Source organism: Ammodytes marinus, assembly GCF_949987685.1.
Source record: "Ammodytes marinus genome assembly, chromosome: 8".
Classification (NCBI taxonomy): Eukaryota; Metazoa; Chordata; class Actinopteri; order Uranoscopiformes; family Ammodytidae; genus Ammodytes; species Ammodytes marinus.
The window spans coordinates 28,872,205-28,896,999 of record NC_137212.1 but is presented as its reverse complement, the minus strand read 5'-3'; the positions used below and the strand labels follow the sequence as shown (position 1 = coordinate 28,896,999).

Sequence of the window (24,795 nt, the reverse complement as noted above, 5' to 3'; positions counted from 1 at the left end):
GATACACATTTGAATACAGTCCAAAACAACAGCAACACAAGCTGTAGTCTCAACAATATTTTCTGACAACTGAACAGTTCAATGTTTAGAAAGATGTGATGCAGGGTTATAGGATTGCATTTAATGTGCACAGATCGTAAAATGGTAACTGTGTATAATCAAGGATTTACCTAATAAACACTATATAAATGAGGTATAAAATAACGCGAGTAATGTTAGTAATTACAGTCATCAGCTTAAATAAAACTAAAGCTTATTTGTATATATAAAAGCAGTGAAGCACTGTGATACACAGTGAGATGAATGTCTCGTCTCATGTGCGCACCAGTGAGGCCAGGTACACCCACACAGACAGGACATTGTTAGGGTAGGGGTGCACATACACGGCCAGGGCAAACTCCACGTTTGAAGCCTGAACATTGTGAACTCCGGTGCTGTACACAGCCTCAATGATGGGCCGGATCTCAGAGAACGGCAGATGTAGGGGGAATCCAGTAATCTAAAAGAAGTAAAAAAAAATTAAAATAAAGTACAAATGATCATTTATGATAGGAATTTAGTAACGTGAGACCATGTGCTTTCACAGATTGATGGCTGTTGACATCATGCATAACTCAGTAACTCTTTTTTTCCAGGCTCTCCCATTTCAGACTTACCCTGTTGTCTCCCAGCAGGCTTTGCAGTTCGTGGCGGTGCCCCTCTGCCACGTCCCCTCCCCCGGTCTGCTCCAGTTTGGGCAGGAATTGTTTGAGGGTGGTGGTGCAGTAGCGGTTCCAGCGGGTCGGGTTACGAGGACGCCACTCCATGATCTTCTCCTTCAGGATCTTCTCAATTCTATGGACAATAATATAGTGAAAAAAATGTTTTACGGACCAGCGGAAAAAGGTAGCCTGACAACTCAACATGACACAGTGTTAACTTGCCTGTCCTGGAGCTCTGCTGCAGACACTTTGTCTGTACGCCGATAAACCAGCTCCTCTGGCTGAAGAAGATTAGATATAGAAGAAAAATATAGAATTACTACTTAATATACAACAAACAAACCAAAAAAAAAATGATGTCAACACTCACTTGTACACTTGGCAGCCCAGGGTGAGAGAAGGATCGGGAGAAAAACGGCTTCCACAAATTGGCTTTTGAGGTGTCAAGACTCACCGTCATAGGCGACGTGTATTCTTGAATGTTGAACCACACCTAAATAGAAACATTCAGAGGAAAGTAAAATCATCTGCTGCGATCGAAAGGAAATGGTTTAAAAAGGAAGAAACTAACACTACATCATGAGCTGGACATTTGAGACATATTTTCACTCACATTGTCGGCATTGACCAGGCAGCCGATTGTTTGCAGTGGACAGAAGGTGTCATACTGCCCATAGTACTGACCACTGCTGGGATTCCAGATCAGGTAGCGGTTCTGCTCATAAGTCAAGACATATGCTGTGGGTCCCTGAGAAAAAAAAAACAGATCAAAAATGATATTGCTATAATATTTCCACATCCCAAATACTTATTATCTTTTAAAATAAAATAAAAAACACCAAAACTTTTTTAAAACTCCATGTAGGTCAGGTCATGGAATGCATGAAGACTCCTCTGGTTTACATAGGATTGTTACACACCTCTGGTATTGCAGTGCCGATTATAAGCCAGGCTTTCTTGCTCATTGACAGGAAGTAGTTGCACAACAGTACGGCGTGTTCTTCTTCGTCTCCTGCCAGGAGAGTGAGGAATTGCTAAAGACAAGAAGAGGAAACACAGGGGGCTGTAAATGGGCATTGCAATAGCAATACCTAAGAGAGACTCCAGGCCCCCAGGCTCAGCACCACAGTCATATGCAACCATAGCTTTAGCAGCCAAGCTGTGTGTTGCACAATATTGCCTTTCTATTTCTATCGGTCCCTGAAACCAGAAGTTGATACTGCCATGCACTCCAATACAAAAGAGGGAAGAGGACTCTGTCTCCGAAAAAAAATTCTGGATATCAATCAAAGACTAATAATTATCTTAAAATCATGCTCTTAAAATTTGTGGGACAAAAATGCCACCAAAAGCATTTTAATTGCATGAGAAGAAGACGTTCTTCAGCTAAAACAGCCTTAGTAAAGCAGATTTCCTGCAGTTTAGGTTCTGCCTGGGAAAGGGCCCAGTGCACGGCTACGTCCATGAAACAGGTCTTACTGCTCGGACCTTTGGTTCTGTGTCTGAGGTTTTTCCAATTAAATGTAATCTAGAAACATGCACATAAGTATGCTTACGTTGACCGTGTTCTGTGAGTGAGAACAAATTGCGCATGCTCTATGGGTCCCATAATCAGGAAGTATCTGCTTCAAATTGCACCAAGCGCCACTGAACAACTTTCCTATTGAAATGATTAGGATGCCATTTTTTCAATATGGCGTCCGTCCTTATAATACATCCATGGTTGACTCACATCACAGGTGCTCCACAGGTCACAGACACCAGAGAAGGAAACTCTGTCCGGCAGAGAAGGGATGAGTGAGACGAAATGGGCAACCAGGGCCTGTGTGAGGATACAGTCAGTCAGTCAGTATGTCACTACAGCAAAAAAAGACATTCCAATAAAAAGAATACATGTAAATGACTACTGAAGACAATGGGAGTCTTTCTCTACATTCATTTCAATCCAGCGACTGACCGAGGCCCCCTGGGGGTTATTGGGGAATGCGTCCAGTAGCTCCTGTGGGGGGTTGAGAGGTCGAATGTACCGCGTGAGGAACACAGTCTTCCCGTTGAGGTCGATGACTGTGGTGAGGCAGGGTCGGTCGGGGTAGCCCTGTGCCGCGTCCCTCTCAAACCTCTCTGAAGCCTGCAGCAGACGCTCGTCCTCTTGGCTGTCAAACTGCACCCGGTGAAAAAGGGCAAAAGTTAACAGCAGAGGAATACAGGTCAGCCAAGTGTAATTGAATCAATAGTACTGAGGACTGAGGCAATGCGTCGTGGAGATGGCTGCTGAGTGTTTCAAAAGGCAGTTACCTTTGCTTCCTTTACCTAGGACATGCAGCAGAGCAAAAAGCAAAACAGGTGACACAGAAAGATGACAAACAAAAGAACAAATGAAAACATTGATGCGTGACCATCTACAAAAAAAAATTATTCAAAACAAGGCCCCCCCCCTCACTTTCCACTACATGGTGATTAGACATGGTTCAATCTTTTGTTAGAATACGGCAAAAGCTACATTTATACAAAATTGTAAACTAAAAAAAGATTGTGTAGGAATGTGTTAGGATATTATTGAGTGAACTGGACGTAAACCCTGGTACGGAAGAGACACCCATGGAGTAAGACTAGACTAGTGGACAGTGATGCAAGGCATGCTGGGTACTGAACAGCAGACATCCTCATCATGAGTGGTATCACTGAAACATGACCTACCTTTTCCCTAACAGACTCTCCGGGCACCAGCTGTGGATCGATGGTGATGAAGAGTGTGATGAAGGCTCCCTCGCTCAGGCTCCGTACAGCGTCGTAAGCCCCGGCATTGCCATGGGTACGCTCTTTACTGTAGCCCAGCAACACTGCCGGTGTGTTCACCTTGAATGTTCCATCAATCTAAAAATTATAATAAATCAATGGGCAGTTTAGGCTTTACTGTGAGTTAGGGGTTATATACACACACAACAACAACAAGGACACTCACCCTGGACTGAGAGTAAATGGTGCTGAAAGGAATCTTGACGGAGCCCAACCAGTGCTTCTCTACCCGGGTGAGTATTGATTTCCCTTTGTCGTGGTCAGTCTGAGGATGCAAAAGGTTCAATTAGGAAGCAAAGAACAAATCAAGGAACCATGTTGTGATGTCATTACTGTGAAAATGAACTGTGTTTTACTCACCACTCCAGTTTCATAAACCACCTCATCAAATAGGTTGATGAACACTTCGTCTTTGACCGATTGCAAGCTTGCAGTGCTGTAGTCACCGTTTGGGGCACTGTAGAGCAGAAGGAGAACAGTTTAGTGTTATTTAACTGGGTTAAGTTTACTTATTTACAGTCTCTGGAAAGACTGGTGTGTTTTTAAAGATAAAGTAGGCCACCAGTAGCAGCCGGTGGCCATAAAACACAGACAGCGATTTCGGAATAGCCTGGAGAGCCTGAGAACCATTTCCAGTATATGTTACTGATTTCATGTCGCAAATGTTTCCTTGGAAGAGTGATTGAGATGCAGTTGCTTCAAGTCAACTTCATTAAATATTTCTGATTGAAGCTGTGTCAGGTAGGTAGAAACATTATGTAAAGTAGACACATATCATCTATCACCAAAGTCATTGTAACCTAAAGGGCAGCTGAAGCTCCTCGTTCCAGCAGGGGTTGGGTCCATCGGCTGTGGTGGTTTGAAGTACTGTGCGCTGGAAGGAGACCTCCACCAAGGGGCTCACTTGGACCTACAGCACACCAACAACAAGCACATAGGAACCACATACGTACATATCTCAGATCACATTCCAGTGAAAATCTTGCAGCCAAATCAGCTGTTAAAGTGCAGTTAAGGCGTAATAATGTACCTGGCTGAGGAGCCAATCACTGGCCTGGATAGCAGTCTGAGACGACTGTCCTGGTTTACTGAAATAAAAACAAAAGTTAAAACGAGCTGTTGGGTGTCTAAAATGATTAAAACTCTATTCTTGTATCTAGTATAAAATGAGGCATTTTACTCAGTTGTCTAATCTGTTGACTGTGACACTCACTTGGTTTGGGGCCTGCGGACGGGGACGTCGTAGGCTCGGATGATGTTGACCAGCAGTGTGATGTCTCCATCGGACAGGTTCTGAGCCGTCACCTTCTTCCTCTCTTTCCTCTGAGGTTTCAGCGGGCGCTTGGGTTCAGCCAGCTTGAACAGGTTTAGTCCCAGGATCCTGAAGTCACAACATAACAGCTGTTATTGTTCAGTCAACAGCCTGTAAGGGCTTCCACGTTGTATATTTAAACTGGCATCATCCTGACTGGAAATCATTAATTAGGAGATCAAAAATATGTTTTCATCCCATGTGGGGATATGATTATTATCACTCAGTCCTTTCCAGGTATTTGCAAATTTATGAAAACAATACTAATTTGGGATACTGTTTAACTCGACATTATTTTCGTAGCATATTAAAACCAGATGGAAAATGGGCCAACTAAGGTGAAAATGGTTTATACTGCGTTACGTGGTATGTACTGTACCGTAAACCTGCAGGATTAAATTGTACAACAGATGGCTACCAGGGAGAGATGACTTCATTTGTTTGAAACAAAGGAAATATAACAGCACATTATAGGCAAAACCACAAGTCCCATGGTGCCTTGCAAAATGTTTACGCATGTGTATAATCAGGATGAGTACATCATTCACATTGTTATTACATTAGAACTAGCTACTATTTTGTTACATTTTACAGTAAGCCATCTGTCAGTATAATAGCAAGCTCGGTTAGATTAGTAAATATCATAATAAATGACTACTGTATTATACATTGTTTAAGAAAAATAAGTTAGGCAAACATTTGTAGAATTGCCTTTTTTTTTGCCTGTAATTTACAGCCAAAAACAATTAAATTCATCTTTGTTTTAGGAGTGAAACTGTTGTGGTTTAACAACCTTTGCAAAATCCTGAGAGGACTGAATGCTAGACTAAGGTCTATCGTCACTACTGCACTGGTACACAGGGTTCAAACTAAATAATGAAACAGAGACACAGAGGGGTAGGAGAAAAAAGAAAGAAAACTCCAAAAACATACCCTGGACCTGCACCACTGTTAAAAATGCATAGCACAGTAAAAAAAACAATGGAACAGAAAAGATTATTCCCTTCACTTTCAATAATGAAAACATAGAAAAAAATAATTTAAAAAAGTGCAACAGCGTGATTGAGTTGTACATTATTATATATCAATTTGCACGAATGCCTTTAAAGACTAAAATTCCTTTCGGATTTTTTTGTTATCATGTCCATATGTTATGAAGCAGTGCCTTGAACAGTTCCAGAGGAGAGCATTACTCAGTCGGGGGAATGTAAGCGCTGACTTCAAGATCAAACAGGCCGAAACAGCGTCACGCCAAGAAACATCCTTACATCAGCCTGTGCTCAATTAAGGCCTTGGGACTCTGTTTGACAGGTTCATTTGGGCGGTTGATCTCACCGCTAACATGAATCCAAGTGAGCTAACCTTTCCTTTACCACTCGAGCAGTGAGTTCAGAACTCTTTGCTATTTTTCAATCCCTTTTTGACAAGAGGAATAAGGCATAGGATATAAAAAGAAATTATAAATTACAATATAGTGGCACTTTGTGAGCATTCTTGAATTATTATGTTGTTAGTGGAAATAAATCAATATTATATGGTAACATGCAAAAAGACAAACATTAAAAAGGAAGTCAGTTGTGGAGAATGGGACTTAAAGGTAAGACTATTTAATAATATTTACCCAATGGTTGGTATCTCCTCTTCTATCACCAAGTCAGAGAGAAGGAAGTGATGCTTGGCAAGAATGAATCTGTTCATGACTGATTCTCTTATCTGTGGGAAAATGACAAGATTATAGAACAGTTACATTGCTATAGAGTAAGTGCTAAAGAGTGTGCTAACATGTTTACATGAGATGGCGTACTCACTTTCTGAAGGTATTTAGCCACTAAGGCTCGGTGTGAATCCAGGTGTTCTTTAGTGTCAACTATCTCTCCTTCTTTTAGTCGCTTCTCATATTCCTAAATCATTAAAAAAATTAAATACAAAGAGTTAGCTTTATACAGAGCTAATGCATTCTCATTCAGTTATATCCGTACAATTCTAGAAATGAGCTCAATCCTGGGGAAGGCTGACCTGGAAGACCTTATCAGTGACCTCCCTCTCCAGAGCAGGGACACACTTGTAGTTTCTAAACTCTGCCACTTCCTGGTTCCTGAGCCGGAGCAGGCGGAACCTTCTGGAGCGCTCCAACTCCTCGTCGCTCACAAAGTTAAACTCCTCCTGCAGCTGCTCCAGACGGAAGTACTCTGGAGCCGTCACCTCTCCACTGCTGGCCACCTGCTCCAGCACGGGTACAGACAAACAAGACGGGGGTTTTACAATGCCAACATTAGAAAAGAGAAAAAGCCTCCTGGATGTTTGAGGGGTCTCTTTGCTCATGCACAATTAAAAAAATAGTGTATTCTTCTGATACCCACTTTTAGCAGCTGCATGATGGAGGCATTTTTGGGATCGTTGGGGTCCAGACGGGACTTGACGGCCCACTCTCCAATCTTCTTCATGTCATATAGTCCAGATGCCCCGATGTATGTGACGGCATCAAGACGGCCCAAGCCACTAAAGCACAGAGATGGAAAGGGATTGATACTATTTAAAAAATCCACTAAGAAGTTTGGTAAATAGACAAGGCCAGGCACAGTCTTAAAGTTTTACACAGGTGTTTTAAAATGTTATACTACTATAAGTTTTGTTCAACTTAATTCAGCCACAGGCTGCTTGTGATAATGACACGCTGATACTCAAACCATTAGATGCAGGTAGATAAGGTGCTTGTAGGTAACACTGACATTGTTCCAATTTGCATCCAATTGTAATGAGAATAGGGTTTAATTTACGAGTTGTGTTATATTACATTACATTACATTACAACTGGAGCACACAGTATTGAAGGTCTCAATACAGAAAAACTACCCCTGATAGCAGCAGCTACCACGCAGGGTGCAGGCTAACTATCAATTTAGGGTTCAGTGTCTTGCCCAGGGACACTTGGACATGTGGCAGGGAATCGAACCACGCTACCCACTGAACTACAGTATATGATAGCAAATATCGGGATATTTGTGGTATTACATCAAAGTTGAAGGTCTCAATACAGGAAAACTACCCATGCTGCAAATCCTTTGGGCCAAAGTTAAAGCTAAAGGATGCTATAAAATGATTGACCATCTATCAAAACTAATTTAAAGTGAGCAACTTGCCCAGTTTATAAAATGCTTAGACAAACTAAAACCCTTGGCTGCCTGAAGAGCAGGGTATTGCATTGGAAAAAATGATGTCAATCATAAGATATGTAATGCATTGGGCTAAACATGCAAAACCACCAGTGCTATGCTATGATTCTACTTATCTACCATTTCTGCTATATTTAAAAAAAAATAAAAATTACTTGAACTTCATGGACATTACCTGTGAATGCCGCCAGGTTGTTGAAAAACAGGAGGGGCAAGCGGTTCGTCATCCTCCCCAATCCCCCAAGAGACACAGCACGACAGCTTCCCAGAGGTCAACAGGGTCACTTTGTTAGTGCCATCAGGCTCAAAGGAGAGGGGCACGTCTGGAGAGAGGCATACAGACAGGATGAGACGGGGACTGAGATATTTGAAAAGACAAGGCCCTGTTTAACAAATGTAAGTGCTATGAATCACAATACATGTTTGTCATTGAAGCGGGCATAGACTTTTGGTGATGAGAGTGTTTTTAGGTCTGAGCCGTTTACCGCTTCCTACACCCTCATGGTCGAACATCACTCTCTGGTTGCTGCTGAACTCAAATTCCTCAACAGGGCAGTCGCCAGTCACGACTGAGGATTCAGGCACTGGAACAAACACTTGAGCCAGGAGGGAGCAAGATGAGCCAATCTCCTCAAACACCTACCCCCAAAACACAGTGTACACACACATGCAGGAATAAGACAAATATTAGAGTTGATGAAGTTTGGCTTTGAAAACAGAGGTGTGGATTACACAAAGTGGCAGCAAGCTAGGTGTGTCTCTGTACAGTACCTGCAAATTGATGCTTTGGGGACAGTTGACTATCTTGAGGTTGAAGATCTGGCCAAAGTGCACTCTGAAATCAGCATTCAGGGAGCGGCTGTCCGTCCGGGAAACTTCTTTGTCGTTGTATAAGATCTTGGCGAAAAGAGAGCGCCTCGCAATGTCCTCTCTGCGAGCTATTTCAGCCCTGCAACAGCGGAGTAAAGCAACACATGACACGTGTGTGAAGAACATGCACAGCGCTCCACAATAATAGTGTAACTTCACCAAACATTTGAGGGTTATCATCCTTCTTTTTCTCAAAGCAAGCGAAAAATCCATTGACAATGGTTGGGAATAAGTGGATTTATTTTCTATACTTTTTATACTATACGAAAAACTTATTTTTAGTTCAAATCTCTTCCTCTTACTTGCGGTTTCTTCCCATTTCTATATTTTTAAAGGAACACAGCCTATCCGTGTGTGTGTGTTTGTGCTGGTACCTGGGGCAGAGTTCACTGGTGGTGATGTTTCCTGAAGCAGACAGCTCGGGGATGAGGATGGCCTCTCCTGGTTTCCTGCGTATCCTGGAGGCTTTCTCTCTGACCTGCTCCTCTATGTCTTCCATGGCCAGTCTCTGTGGAGGCTCCGGCTTCGGGGGCCCTTCCTCAGCGGGCCCTTCTGATTCGCTCAGCCCCTGGTCTAACTCTTCGCCTTCTTCTTCTTCTGTGTCATCCTGTGCCAGGCCTTTCTTCTTCTTCTTTTTTTTCTTCTTCTTTTTGGATTTCTGAGAATAGTGAACATCCAGACACATGCGTATTATAATCTGTTACATTTCACACAGGTTACACGGCTGTCTTGATTTGATGATTTGAAACCTGAATTTTAACTTAGTAACTTGTAATTTGCTTGTACAGTAATATGCAATATTGAGTAAGCTAAACTAAGCTAAGCTAAATGAATACTAAATAGGTCGTTACTACTGTCCGACTGGTACTGTTTTTTTTTCGGGCCGACATTGATATTTGGATGTTTAAAAAAAAACAGATAATATAATATATTCGCTGATTTTTATTATTTTTTTTAAATGTAGCCTAATGTGTTTTTTTTTAAATATTTTGATAAAGATAAAGTATACTGAGTTGAACATGTTACACACTGCTCTCCTGGTAAAACACGTTGTAATGTTAAAACCTTTTCTAATTGTAATTAAATTAGAATTAAATATATTTTTTTAAATAAATCTGGAGTAAGCTGATATCTGCCTAGCTGATTGATTGATTTTATTTGACCAATGACCATTTGATATAAAATATGAACAGCACTCTGTTTCATACATTAAAATACATAAATAGCCAGGGATAAGACAAAAAAGCCCGAAGGCTTATTTCCATTGTGGTCCCTGTGGGGTAGGAGAAGAGGGCAAGTAGCAGCAAATCACACATCAACCATTCACAAAAAGTACACATTACATAAAAGTCACACACATAACAATGATCTCCATTAAGACAAGCCATTTTTTCAGGGCCTTTTTTTAAAACTGCCTAAGATTCTGACTTGAGTGTACCGGGTAACCTCTGGTACCTGTTTCCTTCTCCACAGCTTCCACTCCTCCAGCTGTGTCTTGTACTCCAGTAGTTTTCTCTGGTGATCCTCCTCGCTCTCTACCTCCACTTCAAAAACCTCCGCCATCACTTCCTCTTCATACTCGCGCTCATCTGACACCCGGTCCACATTCTCCCTGGAACAAACACCACACATCAATGACAAGGGTACAAGAATATGTAGGGACCATTACAAGCAACAAAGTCACATAATGTCTGATGACATCATAAGGGGAAAGAAATCTGACTGGGATTTTTGAAAACAGTTTTTTTCAGAAAGGTGGAGAAATATATGGACACATAGCCATTTTGCACAATAGATGACCTTTAACCAGAAAAATTTACATTTGAACAAGCTATACATGCATGCTGGGATATATTTACATGTATGTAGTCAACCTGCACACAGATTTACCTTCTGAGGTAGAGCTTATAGGGTGTGTTGGTATACTTCTGAAAGTCTCTCAGGGCCTTTAACTCCTTCCACACTTTGACTATGTTCTTCAGCAGGGTCCTGTCTTTCTCCTGTTCACTGTCTCGCAGCTGCCGCGTGTTCCTATGATATTCAGAGGGAGAAAAAAACATACAGCAGGCCTGACGTTGCTTGTGGTGGTGCTAAAGGATCCCTGTTTCTAGACCCAAGTGGACCAAACTTGTACCCAATCTGGGGGGACTTTACCTAATCTCAAGACTGTACTCAGATATCCTCTGCTGCATGGCTGAAGCGACGCTCTGCCCACCGTGTATATCGAGCATATTCCGCAGTGCACTCCTCAATCCGTTCAACTACAGCAGGCAAGACACACACAACATAACAGATGTTTTTTTTGGTGAGGGATTCAAGGACATTTTGAACGATCAATTTACAACACACAATGTTTTTTTAACCTTGTCAGTGAGGTGTCCTGTGAGATTATTGTGCTGCCTGTTGAGGTACTGATCATACAGCTGAGCTAGACGGGCCCCCAGGACATGTTCACGACTAAAGAGCGGGTGATGGGAGAAGATAAGTCCCGAGACGTCCACATCAAGCTGGTAGTCTCCCTCAGGGTCCGAGGCACCGGCATGGTACAGATTGGCATACTTGGACTGCAGCGCCTTAGGGATAAAACAACATATCCCATCATGCACCACACAATGTACAAAATTGTCCATACACACTTAGTTCACTATATGGAACGCTCTGTTTTCTTCTAATATCCACATTATCCAGTTGGAGTTTGGTGCAGCTGTCTGTAGATATGATATCACAGATATGTCAGCCTCCAACCCTCTCCCCTCCCAGTGCTTTGTACTTAATGCCAAACAATGCTTTTTTTTGCAAAAATGAATGTGTGCACATAACTTTAGATGTGTGGAATAAATGGAGTGATAGAAGTGAGCGTCACAGTGGGCGTGTGTCTCCTGACCTTGCGGTACACAGTGTGCAGTGCTGGGTCCAGGTCCTCCTCCAAGTGGAAGAGAGGCGGTCTGGTGGACGATTCCTTAATGGGGTCCGGCAGAGCCATGATCCTGCCGTCATCGCCGAACCACTTCTTTCCCTTAAAAAAAAATTAAAAAACAGTGTTCAGAAAGATTGATTTTGATTGATTGATTGACACGGTAGAACGGTGTTGGCATGTTGGTTGAGATTACCTCCTCCATTTTCATGATGCGGTTCTCCAGAATGTTCTCATTGGTCAGGGACACAGGAGGCCTCTCCCCTACGTACAGACCCTCGTCCTCCAGGTACCGAGGCTTCATGTTCTCAGGCAGTTTGAAGGAGGTTGGGACTGTGACAATAAAAGATAAAGGCATGTAAGAGCCAATAATGATAACGACGATGCATAATGTAATATAACAAATTTAATAAAACATACAATATAACTTATATACATAGTGTTGGCGTGTAATGTTATAATGTATTTCATTACGCGTGAGTTAAACTTTTTTCTACTAATAGTGTAATCAATTTATCACATTATAGAGTGACTCAATTATTTATTAAAAGGCTAACTGCTTCAGTGTAGAGCGTAGTATGCTATAAAAGCACTCTTTCAATCCTTCTTACTGTAATTCAAGGCTCATGGTGTTCATATACACAAACAACCGGCCAACACACAAACGAAAGGTGGGGAGTATTGTGATATCAGCCTTTTTCCAGAAAGTCAATTATCAACCAATAAGGCTATCAGGCGATAATTGGTAAAAAATAAATTGACCAATGCCGGTTACCGGGCCGATTTTGTAACATTATCACCACGTTATACCCTTATGAGTTTTATTACATATTTTATATTACATTATGCGTTGTTGTTTTTAATCAGCTCTTACGAGGCCGTTAAAATGATTGGAAAGACAGTTATCATCCTGAACAGAATATGAAAAGCTCACTGTATTAGAACGCTGTGGATCGTGTGAATTAGATGGGTTTGTGCGTAATAGAATACCTGTTCGAAAACTTGGCGTAAAGAGGAGCTCGCTCTCTCGCTGTACAAGTCTGCTGTACCCGAGATACTCTGCTTTCTTCACCTCCAGGAAGTCCTGGGTGGATTGTTCAATGACGAATAAATCCTCCTCTTCATCTCGAACAAGGGGAGCCTCCTCGCTCTAAGGGCGGGAAACAGAGAATAGGGCAATTGGATTCTTCTCTACAGATACAGAATGTGAATTGTGGATTTATTTTGTGTTGTGTTATAACTTGCATGTTATATGTATACTAGGGCTGTCAAATTAACGCGTTCATTTCGATTAATTAATCACAGAAAAATGTATGCGATTAAAAAAATTAACGCAGATTAATCGCACTTCTATAATGCCCTTTGACCCGGTGCAAAAGTGGTGCGCAGCTGCACCGCGCTGCACCTGAAGCTTGCATACACGGCCCGCACGGGTGAAAGGGAGAAAAGTAAAGAGAGAAGCAGGGGAAAGGGGCCGAGGGCTCTATGGACGGTTTATGGGATGCTTTGGGAAAATAAGCATGAAGGTAGGAAGACATCTTACTTTATTCTCCGCAGTGTCTGTGCATTATTGATTTAGTGGGTGCAACAATGTAGGTTCAAAACAGTATCTCTCAATCTTCCTCCGTGTGTCTCAATTTTGTTTGCTAGCTGTCTCGTCTCCCGCGTAAACGGACACAAGCCCCGTGTGTGTGTGTGTGTGTGTCAATATTTTTGCCTATGAGTACGACGATGATGAATGAATTGGCATAGGCATCTGTGGCAGTGCAGCGCTGTCTGTTGTGGAGACAGAAGTTATGAGAGACGGAGAGCGAGAGAGAGAGAGAGAGAGAGAGAGAGAGAGAGAGAGAGAGAGAGAGAGAGAGAGAGGGGGGGAAACAAACTGTAACAGGCTATACAGCTGTTTATAAACAGGTATAAAAGTGTCATAAAAGTATGCGATTAATTTAGATTAATTAATCACAGAGCCTTGACAGCCCTAATGTATACATTATACAGGAATAAGTTATAGCAATAATATATACAATAACAATCTAAATGTATATATATTTTTTTAAATAAAATAAAATAAAATAAAATATATAAATATAATAATTAAATAAGATCCCGAGGGAAAAATGAATAAATAGAACAATGTAAAAAGGGTAGGTGCAATAAGCTATGGCTTCAGCCTACACCTTTTCCATCAACACTATTGATAAGAAATGTCAATGTAAAAATTAAGATTTTTTTTAAACTAACCATACTATACTACAGACCATTTCCTACAATGATAGTGCCGGTGTCTCACCTGCTCTGTATTTTCATCTTGATTGTCTTCATCTACTTCAGTGTCTGCCTGCTCGTCCAGGTCTCCCCCTCCCTCCTCCTCAGCTATCTTCTTCTGTTTTGGTCCGGTCCCGCTAACCTCTGTCCCTTCTTCTTGTGGCTCGGCCGCAAAGTTACACGTAAAGAAATTGTACGCCTCCTCAGCAGTCGGTAGGCCCCTCTCTGCCTGCGTCTGCAAAGAATCCAGAAATAATCAGCACCAATCTTTCGTTCTTGCCGAGAGCAGTTTTAGTAATATATGGCTGCCGTTTATAACTCACTTACCTAGCAATCTCAGCAACTTAATTCCAAAGGAAAATCGGCCCAATGCAATGAAATGATCCTATTGCCCTTTCTTACTCATTGTAAGTCACGATTTTTTTTTTTTAAAGCAATATGACAACAATGTGCACCTGTGAGGGAGAGGGACTTTTTTTCCTCCAATGACAATCGTGTTCTTTCACATACTTTGTTTTCTCTTTTTTTTACTCGTATTGTACTCTCTTTATAACCATTATTTCATTTTATTTGTACTAGGCTCAGGCCTGTGAACTGAAATAAGATAGAATCATTGATAATGTGACTAATTCTATGAATGTATGCTGATTCTAAAAGAAATGTCATAATAAAAAAATTAAAATAACTAATGATTGCAGCCTTACTCGTCTGGCTGCTTCTCTGGTCTTGACCCTTGTGCTGAGGTTGGGATGGGCGTCATGTCTTCCAGATCTTTCCGGATCGACCTGTTAAAAACACTTGGGAGTTAAAGCTTGGCTGCTGAATCTTACTACACTGGGTCAAATCATGGCTAAAGAGGAACCCTGTAAAGCCACAGTAGATGTAGATGCTCACCTCTCGGTCAAACCTTGTCACGGTGTCCCTGTCTCTGAGGCTCTGCAGACGACTGGCTGGCTGGAGAGAGGCCTCCTGCTCCTGGAGGCTCTCACCTTTAAACTGGAAAACAAGAAGCCCATATTTAGTATGCAGCAATATTCCTTTGAAAAAAACAGGTATTGTGTAAAAAAGGATTTGTTTTCTACTGTCATTTAAAAAGGCAAGCTATAGGAGGTAAGCTGGGTTTACTCTGGCTGCTCTCAGTTTCTCCTCCAAGCGCCGCGTCACATAGTCGTCCAGCTGCTGAGAGCCGGGGGAATGCGTTCTGGAGGAGGGACCTAGAAGAGACAATGATTACATGGATTACTCAGCAGCATTGTACCGTTACTGACACCAACTACCTTGTACCAAATGGTGGCATACAGTGCTGCTTGGCCTGCCTCTTCCATTTGTTTACGTGTTCTTTGATACAATATTTCCAGATCTTAACCCCTCCATGTGTTACATTAAATGTCTTATTCTAAAAGTTAGTTATTCAACTGGGGTAAAGGTGTTGTGTGGCTTTATTCTGGAGACGTTTATGGAAGTTTTCTGCACCAAATGATCCTTATATGCTGCAAAAAGATGTGCTGTTTAGGCCGTGGTCATCTTTAATAATATCCCGCAGCTCTAGCAAAAAAACACACACACAGCATAAAGGAATTGAGATGCAGGTATTCAAAGGGACACGGACACTTGCCTCTTAGTGAACCAGTGGGGGGTCTTGACAGAAGCGTGGGGTTTTCAGCCTCGTCTGCACTGTGGGGCTGAACGGACGAGATCTCCTCCACGTCGTCACCGCTGGGCTCTGGGTCCAAAGACTTTTCAAGCTATTCCAATAAAAATGGGACAATTAAGGCACACATACGTACCATTGTTAGAGCTTTAACTGTTGCACTATGCAATGAAAATAATGAGAACTTATGGGGTAACTGTGGAAGATGTAGCCTACAGTACCCTTTTCTTCTGCCTTTGCCTGTGAGCCCTAAACGTGCGTTTGAGAGTCTCTCCCGGGTCTTCCTCGCTGCTTTGAGCTTCCTGGTGTAAAACACAAGGGGGATGCAATCAAGATTAACAGCAACAAGCAAGACCAACATGTGCAAACTGGACTTTTATAGTATCCACACACTATTGTTTAGCATAGCTGGAAACAGGGGGAAGAGAGCAGGGCGTGTGGTGTTGAGCGCTGAGCAGCCAGAAGCACACACACACACACACACACACACACACACACACACACACACACACACACACACACACACACACACACACACACACACACACACACACACACACACACACACACACACACACACACACACACACACACACATAGGCTAAGCTACAGAACACACACCAACCTTCATTGCAGTTTGTAGTTTCCCCTTACTCAATTTAGTGGACGGAACCAGAGCCTGTCGAGTATATAGTTAGATTTACTAAAGCGTTAGCAGCTCCTTTATCTGTGTCTTTCTGGGCGTGTGTATAAAGTGAGCTACTCCTCCGAGTCATGTTGGGTCTTGTCAAGGAGAGCTCCCGTTCAGTTTAAGGCCTGATAGGACCACTACCAGTCTATTGACAGCCTTCATTAGAACTTTACCTGAACGTCGTCGTCCTCATTTTGGGTTTTGACCAAGGTGTCCTGCAGAGCTCGCCGCTTCTTTCGTAGTTTTTCTCGAATGTCACTGGAACCATTTTATCACAAGTTTAGCTGAACCAGCTGAGAGTGGCACCTCACAGACGACGTATTGCCTTACTACGTTCAAGTGCAGAGATAAAAAGGGAGTACCTACCTTGAGGAGTCCATGGTTTAAATAATAGTTTTCTTCACAACAATGAGCCCCTTGCTCTGTTTTAGAACCGGCTTACTTTTAGTGAATAGCCTACATGCCTGCGTTCATTTGATGTTTGCCTACGTCTGTTTTTTTCCAATGCAAAATATGTCTCTCTTTATTTTGCAAACGGGCGCCGTTATCGCTGCCTAGTAACGACATAAACTACATCTCGACCTACCTTGAAAACATAAGCCGAAGCATCCGGCCCCTTTTCCGCTATTTTGAAATACCGTTCGTCAGACGGACTGTCAATCAAACAATTTAGTGACGTAGCAAGCCCGCCACTACGGGATCCGTGAATAGCCAAACTCAAAACACCAACCCGTTGATTTTTGCTAAGAATTGCATGCGTCTCAACTGAAGAGGATACTTCCAGGCATTATAATGCTTTTTAAAGTAAGTAGCCTAGACAGTGTCAAAATATATAATATTTGTTTTGCCATATGTTGTTGCATCTTTCTGTCTGTCTGCCTATCTATCTCTATCTATCTATCTATCTATCTATCTATCTATCTATCTATCTATCTATCTATCTATCTATCTATCTATCTATCTATCTATCTATCTATCTATCTATCTATCTATCTATCTATCTATCTATCTATCTATCTATCTATCTATCTATCTATCTATCTATCTCTGTCTGTCTGTCTGTCTGTCTGTCTGTCTGTCTGTCTGTCTGTCTGTCTGTCTATCTATCTATCTATCTATCTATCTATCTATCTATCTATCTATCTATCTATCTATCTATCTATCTATCTATCTATCTATCTATCTATCTATCCATCCATCCATCCATCCATCCATCCATCCATCCATCCATCCATCCATCCATCCATCCATCCATCCATCCATCCATCCATCCATCCATCCATCCATCCATCCATCCATCCATCCATCCATCCATCCATCCATCCATCCATCTATCTATCTATCTATCTACCTTCACCGGTGGAAATATGAAGGTGTATTGAACTCTGAGATCATATGTAGTAGGCCTATAAATGTGCAAACTATTTAGAAATCGGTTCATTAGCCTGCGAAGAAGCAGAAAGAGTATTTTATGGTCTCACTGTCTAACCCTACATTTTACCATGTGTGACATCACACATGGTAAAATGTAGGGTTAGGATTACTAATAGGACAGCTGCGCCAAGGGAAAACTGAGGGAAGAAAAACATCATTCATTATATTATAATAGTGATTTTATAATGATAGAACGCCAGTTCCGTATGGTGAAGTATTCCTTTAATTCAGTTAGACCTACCTTTACTAAAATTAGGTTAAAAAAGTGGGTGGGGTATCAAATTCTCTCTGTCAAGTGGATCAAAGAAGGTATGTGTTGATAAAACCACAAAAAACACCTTTATGGACTGCATACTTGGACTGTGCACCTTTTTTTTATCATTGCTTACTGCTCACTTCTCCAAAACTTCACCACTCACATACATTTGATCATAATTATATCATTTTATATTATATATGTTTTTCACTTGCTTTTACTTATCCTTTCAATTTTATATCGTATGCACTTTCAGAACAAAGCAAATTCCTTAAACGTCCTTGGCAATACATTTGGATTCTGATTGGTTCATTCAAGGTTATTACTGAGCTGGACCTATCAGCTGGATGCATTATTATTATTGAGTAATGTATCCCATTCCCTATTATTTCAACTTCAACTGATTGGTAAATGTATGAAATCCACTGTCAAGATAAAGAGACCAACATAAGTCACAGTATGGACCCATTATTCTACACAGGTGTAGCCAATTTATTAATGTGCATGCAATTCTCTGCATCACATATGTTCTCTCTAGCCATTTTTTGAATTTTTTTGGAACCATTGCCAATAAAAACATAACGCCTGACTCTTTTGGGCTTTGCATCACACACACACGCTACAGTTTGGCCATTTTGTAAAGGAGAACCCCTGAAACCAAGCTCACACTGTCAACAATGTTTATTTCAGTTAGTATTGATCCAACTCCCACCCTAAACAAATACATCATCGACCTATTCAAGCTTTATCAAATAATATCATTTCAAATCCAATAAATCTCTATAGTGATAATATGACAAGCAGTTATAGTTTGATCGTACTATATGTACGTGTGATGAAACAACCGTGACTAGCAGTTTCTGTCTTGTGTTTTCTGAAGTGTTATGAGTAGTCCTCTGCCAGTGCGTCGAAATAGTTTGTGTCCGCGTAGAGAAGGAACCCGGAGAACAAGCTGTCGGCCCAGCCCGGGTCTGCAAACAAACCATTCTGGTCTTTGAAGAAGATCTCCAGCCACACCTCATCCTCTGGGTTCAGGTACATGACGGTGGAGCCAGACGCCACGTCGTGGTTCCCTGTGTTGGCGTCGAAGGTTTTGATTCGATACTGACCGTTCTGCACCAGCCCAATGGCCAGGTGCTTGTTAGCTAGTGTAATGTCATAGGAGAAGTAGTAAATGCCCGGGTACGCGCAGATGAACTTGCCCGTCAGCGGGTTGTAGTGTTCGCCCTCGTTGAGCAGGACCTTGTTGAACTTGATGGGTAATTTCTCTGCGGGGTAGCTGCTGGTGATCCCCACCGAGAAGGCCGATTTAGGCAGCAGGCTTCCACACTTGCAGGTTCCCGCGGTACCAGGTGGTCCTCTTTGGCCCTTGTCTCCTTTGTCTCCATTGCGGCCTATAGGACCAAGTTGGCCCACATCTCCGGCCCCTCCCTCAGGGCCACGTTTCCCCGCGGGGCCGCGATCGCCTCGGCTTCCGATCTTGCCTGTCGGGCCAACTCTGCCCTTTATTCCTGAAAAAGAAGAATCATTTTTGGATCATAATTTTTACACATAACAGTTACTGATGGAATGATAGATTTATTTCTGCTGTATGAATCTGTTTCTGCACTTGTTGAACTTGACTTTTTTTTTTTTTTTTTTTTAAGGGATAGCCGATGGAAACCTAACCCAGCTTTGGCTTGATTCTTCCAATCTATCTTGTTTCCACTGGGCTGGATCTGCTCTGTAAATCCCCCCGAGGCTAGGAAACACTATGTAGGCTATATAGTACTGTATGTTTTTGCGCAAGAACACAATATGTCGTTTCATGTCTGAGATGAAGGTGTGTGTCTGAATTCCTGCTTCCACACATAATGGAAAACACAGGTGCATTACGTTTTCTTCTTCACTGACAGATTTATTGCGGTTCAGACTGAAAAGAAGATGATATCAGTGTTGTGGTTCTTGGACAAGGGAATGATGAATGTCCTTCCAAATGTTTGCAACATTATGACAAATTTACGTACATGAATTTATTTGAATAGTAAAAGAGACTTTAGCAAAGGTGAACAACCAAGATACATTGTTTGTATTGTACAAACAACAACCTAACACTGAGCTTATACGTCTAAATCTGACTAAGGCAAAATGTGGGCAGTCTGGATAAAAGGGATCAAATATTTTTGATTCACTTAGTAGAGTTAAAAAACAATTAATTGGGGATTTCATGTTTCTGTAAGTTTGGGATCGCTAAATCAGTTTACACAAAGTCGATTAAGTCTATCAGGTCCACAAAACTCTCTGTATTTCTCAGTATGGCAGCATTTGCAAACTAGTGTCACCCCCTGACACTGGCACAGTAGCTCAGAAAAATCCCAAGAAGGGCCCGAGAAATATTTCAGTTGTTGATTCTACTGCTATGAAAAAACGTGGGCTTACAGCTGAAGGTTTAAAATCCATGTGCAATCGCCGAAGGCTTACCTCATGTAGATGCGCCACCAGTATTGCTGTGTTACTCAGAATTACTCATTAGCGTGACATAAATTACGCACTATAGCTTTAAGTGCACCTTGAGCTTAATCTGCTGTTTTCTGTTGCATTTTAGGAAAATAAATGTTCAGAATGTGTAGCTTTCAAGTACGGTACCTGTTAGCTTTAAACCGTCTATGGTGGTGAGGCATTCATCTTTGAGCCTGCGCAGGGTGCTTTAAACAACTCCTCCATATTTTGTCTGACACATGGGTTTATTAGCATGCTTTGAATGTCAATTAGCGCTCATGACAGCTGTCCAGTAAGGAAACTTTCCTGTGCCATGTTCTCTCTTCAGTAGGTAGTGTTATTTTTTTTTACACATACACTGATGCTGTGTCTGTTTACATTTCATAATATACCTGTGTCTCCCTTCTCTCCCCTTTCCCCCTTCCTGCCATCTCTGCCATCTCTTCCGGGGATTCCCAAAGTCCCAGCTGCTCCTGGGAGCCCGTCGGGGCCGGGTTTACCGGGCGGGCCAGGTGACCCGGGCACACTGCAGATCAGACGTGGTGCTCCTTTCACTTTGCCCTCAAACAGCTGTCCAAAGACACAGTGGCATAGACACACTACTGCCATCAACGCCAGCATCTTCACATCTGTAAAGGTAAACAATACATTGTTAAGAGAATATACAGCCGCGGAAGAAATTAAGAGACCAGTCTGGATTTTTCTTCAATATTCAACTCTTTCTCTGTACGTTATAAATAAAATGTATTATTATTTATTATTACATTACTTCATGGAAATGCTCTTAATGACAAAATTTTTATTGTGAATTTGGTAGAAATGTTGTCAGTAGTTTATAAAATAAAACCAAAATGTTCATTCTACTCAAAAATATGACTATGAATAGTAAAACAAGAGACACTGAACATTTGGAGTGTGTCATGATCCCGTTTGGGCTCCTTGGCCTTATATGTGTTTTCCCTTTTCACCTGTGTTTGTGTGCTGAGCTAATTGCAGGGGTGGAGCCTGGTGTGCTGGAGTCAATTAACAACATTCGCAGCTGCCTTCAATCTTCATCAACTGCGCTACTTATACCCGGGCCTACCTTCCAGACACTGCCAGATTGTAGCTTCTGTTTTTCACACAGTCAGTTCACTCTCTCGCTCACTTGTTTTCAGCTATGCTCTGTTCCACTTTTTCCTGGTTAACCCCTGTTTCTCTGCCACAGTCCTCCCGGCCTGACTCCAGCCACCAGCTCCAGCCCTAGCTCTCCAGCACTACTCCTCGGACCCCTCCTGCCTGCCCGCTCTAGCCTGCTTCCACTCAGCCCCCTGGACTTGCCCCGTTGCTCTCTCCCTGGACCCCCATGCCAGCCAGTTTCCCTCCCCGGATCCCGGTCCTAACACCCTGCTGGTTTTCTCCTAAAATAAATCTTCTTTTACTCACACTGTCTCTGCGCCTGTGTCCTCCAGACCCAACCGTAACAGAGTGGTCTCTTAATTTTTTCCACGGCTGTATCTAACGTGCTTTTAGGGATATCTCTGATGTGTATCCATATTGAATTATGTTCCAGATAAAAAAATCAATATTATATCAAAAGTGGGTGTCAAAAATATCAAAAATCCAGAATCTTTTAAAAAGGGTTTCGACTTATCAGTTTACACAAAATGCTATAAAACACTTAAAGTGGTGTTGGCCTATCAGCTAATCTAATTTTGTACTAAAGTAGTGCACCGGGCCAGATGTGATTCTTGTAATGAGAGAATGCGATTGCTATTGGACTTGGTCGCGTACACACGGATGTTCTCATTCACCAAAGAAAACTTTGTCTCTGTTCCAAGTGTTCTTTTTTTTCTTTTTTTTTGTCAAAACATTCCCAAGTTATGACATAACAAAATCCAGCAACAATTCCTGTCAGGGGAACCTAATCATGAAGCAACGGAAACATTCTAAATAGACACATTACACAAATGTCAGAGAGATCTTATCATGCTACAGTTGCTTTTCTATAAACAGAAAAAATTCCATAAGGTTCAACAGTAATAATAACCCTTGATGAAGATGTGGCAGTATAGTACCATTCCATGAAAACTATGGAAGCCTATGTTTTAGGGATTTTTTTTACCGATGCACAGAAAATTGTAACCTTCAGATCATATATAGCATTGTATCCGTGCTTGTTCTTTTAAACATTTGCCCATGTGTGGGTGTGGGAAAGTGAGTTTTGCATCTGCTGTTGTGGCCCCGGCTGTCTCTATGGTGAGTGAGAGGGGGGCGTCGGAACATGCGTTTTGCAGAGGAGGATCATCCCCTTGTCAGCCCTTTCAAAATAAGTGTCTTTTTTTATTGCAAAAATGTTTCCTTGGCCTTAAGCATTGGGTTTGTCTGTCTGTGTGTATGATGGCGGGACACTTAACTCAATGACAAGAGCACAATGGACCCACACACACACACACACACACACACACACACACACACACACACACACACACACACACACACACACACACACACACACACACACACACACACACACACACACACACACACACACACACACACATACACACATACATACACACATACACACACACACACACACACACACACACACACACACACACACACACACACACACACACACACACACAGATGACATGACCAAGCTGAGCCTGCTGCTCTGTGTGAGTCTGTTCATGCTGTCAGATGGGCATGTTTTCTGTTTCTTAAAGGGTAATGAAGTGGTCACAGCTCAGAGCCAGTGTCAGGTCCTGTGAGAGTGGAAGGGAACCCCACCCGGAAAACTCCACAATGCAACAATGATGTCAGCGTTTGTAAAATGATTATTATTATATAGGTTTCTATCTTTTACACACAGAGGCATGTGTGAATGTGCATGAGGTCATACAGTAAGTGCATGCAACATCCACGCAATAATATATTAAAAAGCTTCATTTCTAAAAAGGAAATTCCAAAATATAGCATTTATTCAAATGGAAATTTCTAAACTCATGGCTCTCAATGTATTATTTCCCCAGTGAACAGGTGAAGCACAAAATAAAAAGATTGGGTTTGGCTATCCTTCAATGAAAATGCCTGTACTGTACTCTGTCCACTTTATAAGCAATGGCCGCCCGCTTCAGATTAGGCCTGTGGGTGTTTCATAATGAAGGTGTCAGGCACACATCTCACAATAATTTACCGGGGCCCCAATGATGAATTCATGCAAAAAGGCTAAAAGGAACCAATAATAGTAAATAACACTATCTTAGATACATGTATTACACTTACAAGCCATGCATGTGCCAACATGCACGCACACACACACACACACACACACACACACACACACACACACACACACACACACAGATGTGGGCACATCTGTAAACAAACACTGACACACACAGAAAGGTATTTGCAAAGGTATTCTAGGTATTCGCTCTGCACCTTCTCTTGAAAATCTGAAAGACAGCGGTGTTCCTGTGATGTGCATCATTGCTCTGTTTACATGGTGAATGGGTTTATGTTCTGTGAGAGTGAACAAACAGCACAGACAGATTACAAACACAGATGTAGCGTGTCCCATGTTCTTACCCCACAGTTGGCAGCTGTTCATCTCCAAAGCAAAATGGTCCCTGTTGAGCGTCTCGGTCCTATCTGCTCAGATTCCAGTCTTTTGGATAATTTGATTCCCTGGTTAACATGTTATTAGTCCTCTTCTCTCACTGCTGTGCTCTCAGTCTCCTGCGTGCTCCGCCGCTGACAGCGTCTTGTAATGCAGAAGCAGCAGCAGTAACCTGGACTGACTCCATCCAGCCCCACACACCCCCACAACCCTGTGACACCCCACCCCAATCCCTTTATCCACTCCCTTCTCCTCTGCCTCGTAAAACGTCCCGAGGCAAACAAGTTATCATCCAGGACAGCACAGTGTGTGTGTGTGTGTGTGTGTGTGTGTGTATGTGTGTGTGTGTGTGTGTGTGTGTGTGTGTGTGTGTGTGTGTGTGTGTGTGTGTGTGTGTGTGTGTGTGTGTGTGTGTGTGTGTGTGTGTGTGTGTGTGTGTGCGCATACAGAAACAACTCCATTATGTCATGGAGTAAGACTCCCTTAACATGAGACACCCAGTGCGGAAAAACGGCGGAAGAGAAAGCTCTCTTGTTCTATGAAAAAGTCAGACTGATAAAGGACAGAAGTCGTTTGTGCCTTTTTTTTATCTCACTTGTAATTTTGGCAACTCACCCCTAGATGGAGCCAGGACTAATGTGTAGATC

At 42.1% G+C, this 24,795-nt stretch overlaps 2 protein-coding genes across 2 annotated transcripts; both read right to left on the bottom strand.

Annotated features, from left to right (window-relative positions):
- Positions 1-119: 119 nt before the first annotated feature.
- On the bottom strand, positions 120-16,859 carry cc2d2a (coiled-coil and C2 domain containing 2A). The gene is made up of 38 exons (XM_080032880.1): positions 16,740-16,859; positions 16,547-16,631; positions 16,308-16,361; positions 15,904-15,984; positions 15,647-15,776; positions 15,157-15,245; positions 14,926-15,027; positions 14,736-14,816; positions 14,057-14,266; positions 12,757-12,916; positions 11,963-12,099; positions 11,737-11,868; positions 11,216-11,425; positions 11,007-11,113; positions 10,743-10,883; positions 10,308-10,464; positions 9,227-9,510; positions 8,754-8,931; positions 8,468-8,621; positions 8,158-8,305; positions 7,170-7,308; positions 6,826-7,029; positions 6,618-6,710; positions 6,431-6,522; positions 4,711-4,878; positions 4,528-4,585; positions 4,298-4,407; positions 3,858-3,954; positions 3,664-3,762; positions 3,399-3,575; positions 2,659-2,862; positions 2,434-2,523; positions 1,622-1,735; positions 1,315-1,449; positions 1,072-1,194; positions 924-982; positions 657-834; positions 120-499 (listed from the first exon to the last, which is right to left on the bottom strand). Exons 1-38 carry the CDS (start codon positions 16,751-16,753, stop codon positions 314-316), a joined length of 4,980 nt encoding a protein of 1,659 aa, XP_079889006.1. The 5' UTR covers positions 16,754-16,859; the 3' UTR covers positions 120-313.
- A 1,783-nt stretch (positions 16,860-18,642) lies between these two features.
- Positions 18,643-24,237, bottom strand: c1qtnf7 (C1q and TNF related 7). The gene is made up of 3 exons (XM_080032356.1): positions 24,118-24,237; positions 20,934-21,170; positions 18,643-19,574 (listed from the first exon to the last, which is right to left on the bottom strand). The coding sequence occupies exons 1-3, from the start codon at positions 24,137-24,139 to the stop codon at positions 18,946-18,948; spliced, it is 888 nt and encodes a 295-aa protein (XP_079888482.1). The 5' UTR covers positions 24,140-24,237; the 3' UTR covers positions 18,643-18,945.
- Positions 24,238-24,795: the final 558 nt, after the last annotated feature.

Bases quoted from the DNA above. Each gene is read 5' to 3' on its own strand.
- cc2d2a (XM_080032880.1), bottom strand. The intron at 8,932-9,226 runs GTACCAGCACAA...CCGCTGTTGCAG, and splicing joins ACCAGTGAACTCTGCCCCAG to GGCTGAAATAGCTCGCAGAG. The intron at 4,586-4,710 runs GTGAGTGTCACA...TTTTTATTTCAG, and splicing joins GTCCGCAGGCCCCAAACCAA to TAAACCAGGACAGTCGTCTC.
- c1qtnf7 (XM_080032356.1), bottom strand. From the start codon at position 24,139: ATGAACAGCTGCCAACTGTGGG. The intron at 21,171-24,117 runs GTAAGAACATGG...TTACCTTTACAG, and splicing joins GAACAGCTGCCAACTGTGGG to ATGTGAAGATGCTGGCGTTG. The intron at 19,575-20,933 runs GTATATTATGAA...CTTCTTTTTCAG, and splicing joins GGGAGAGAAGGGAGACACAG to GAATAAAGGGCAGAGTTGGC.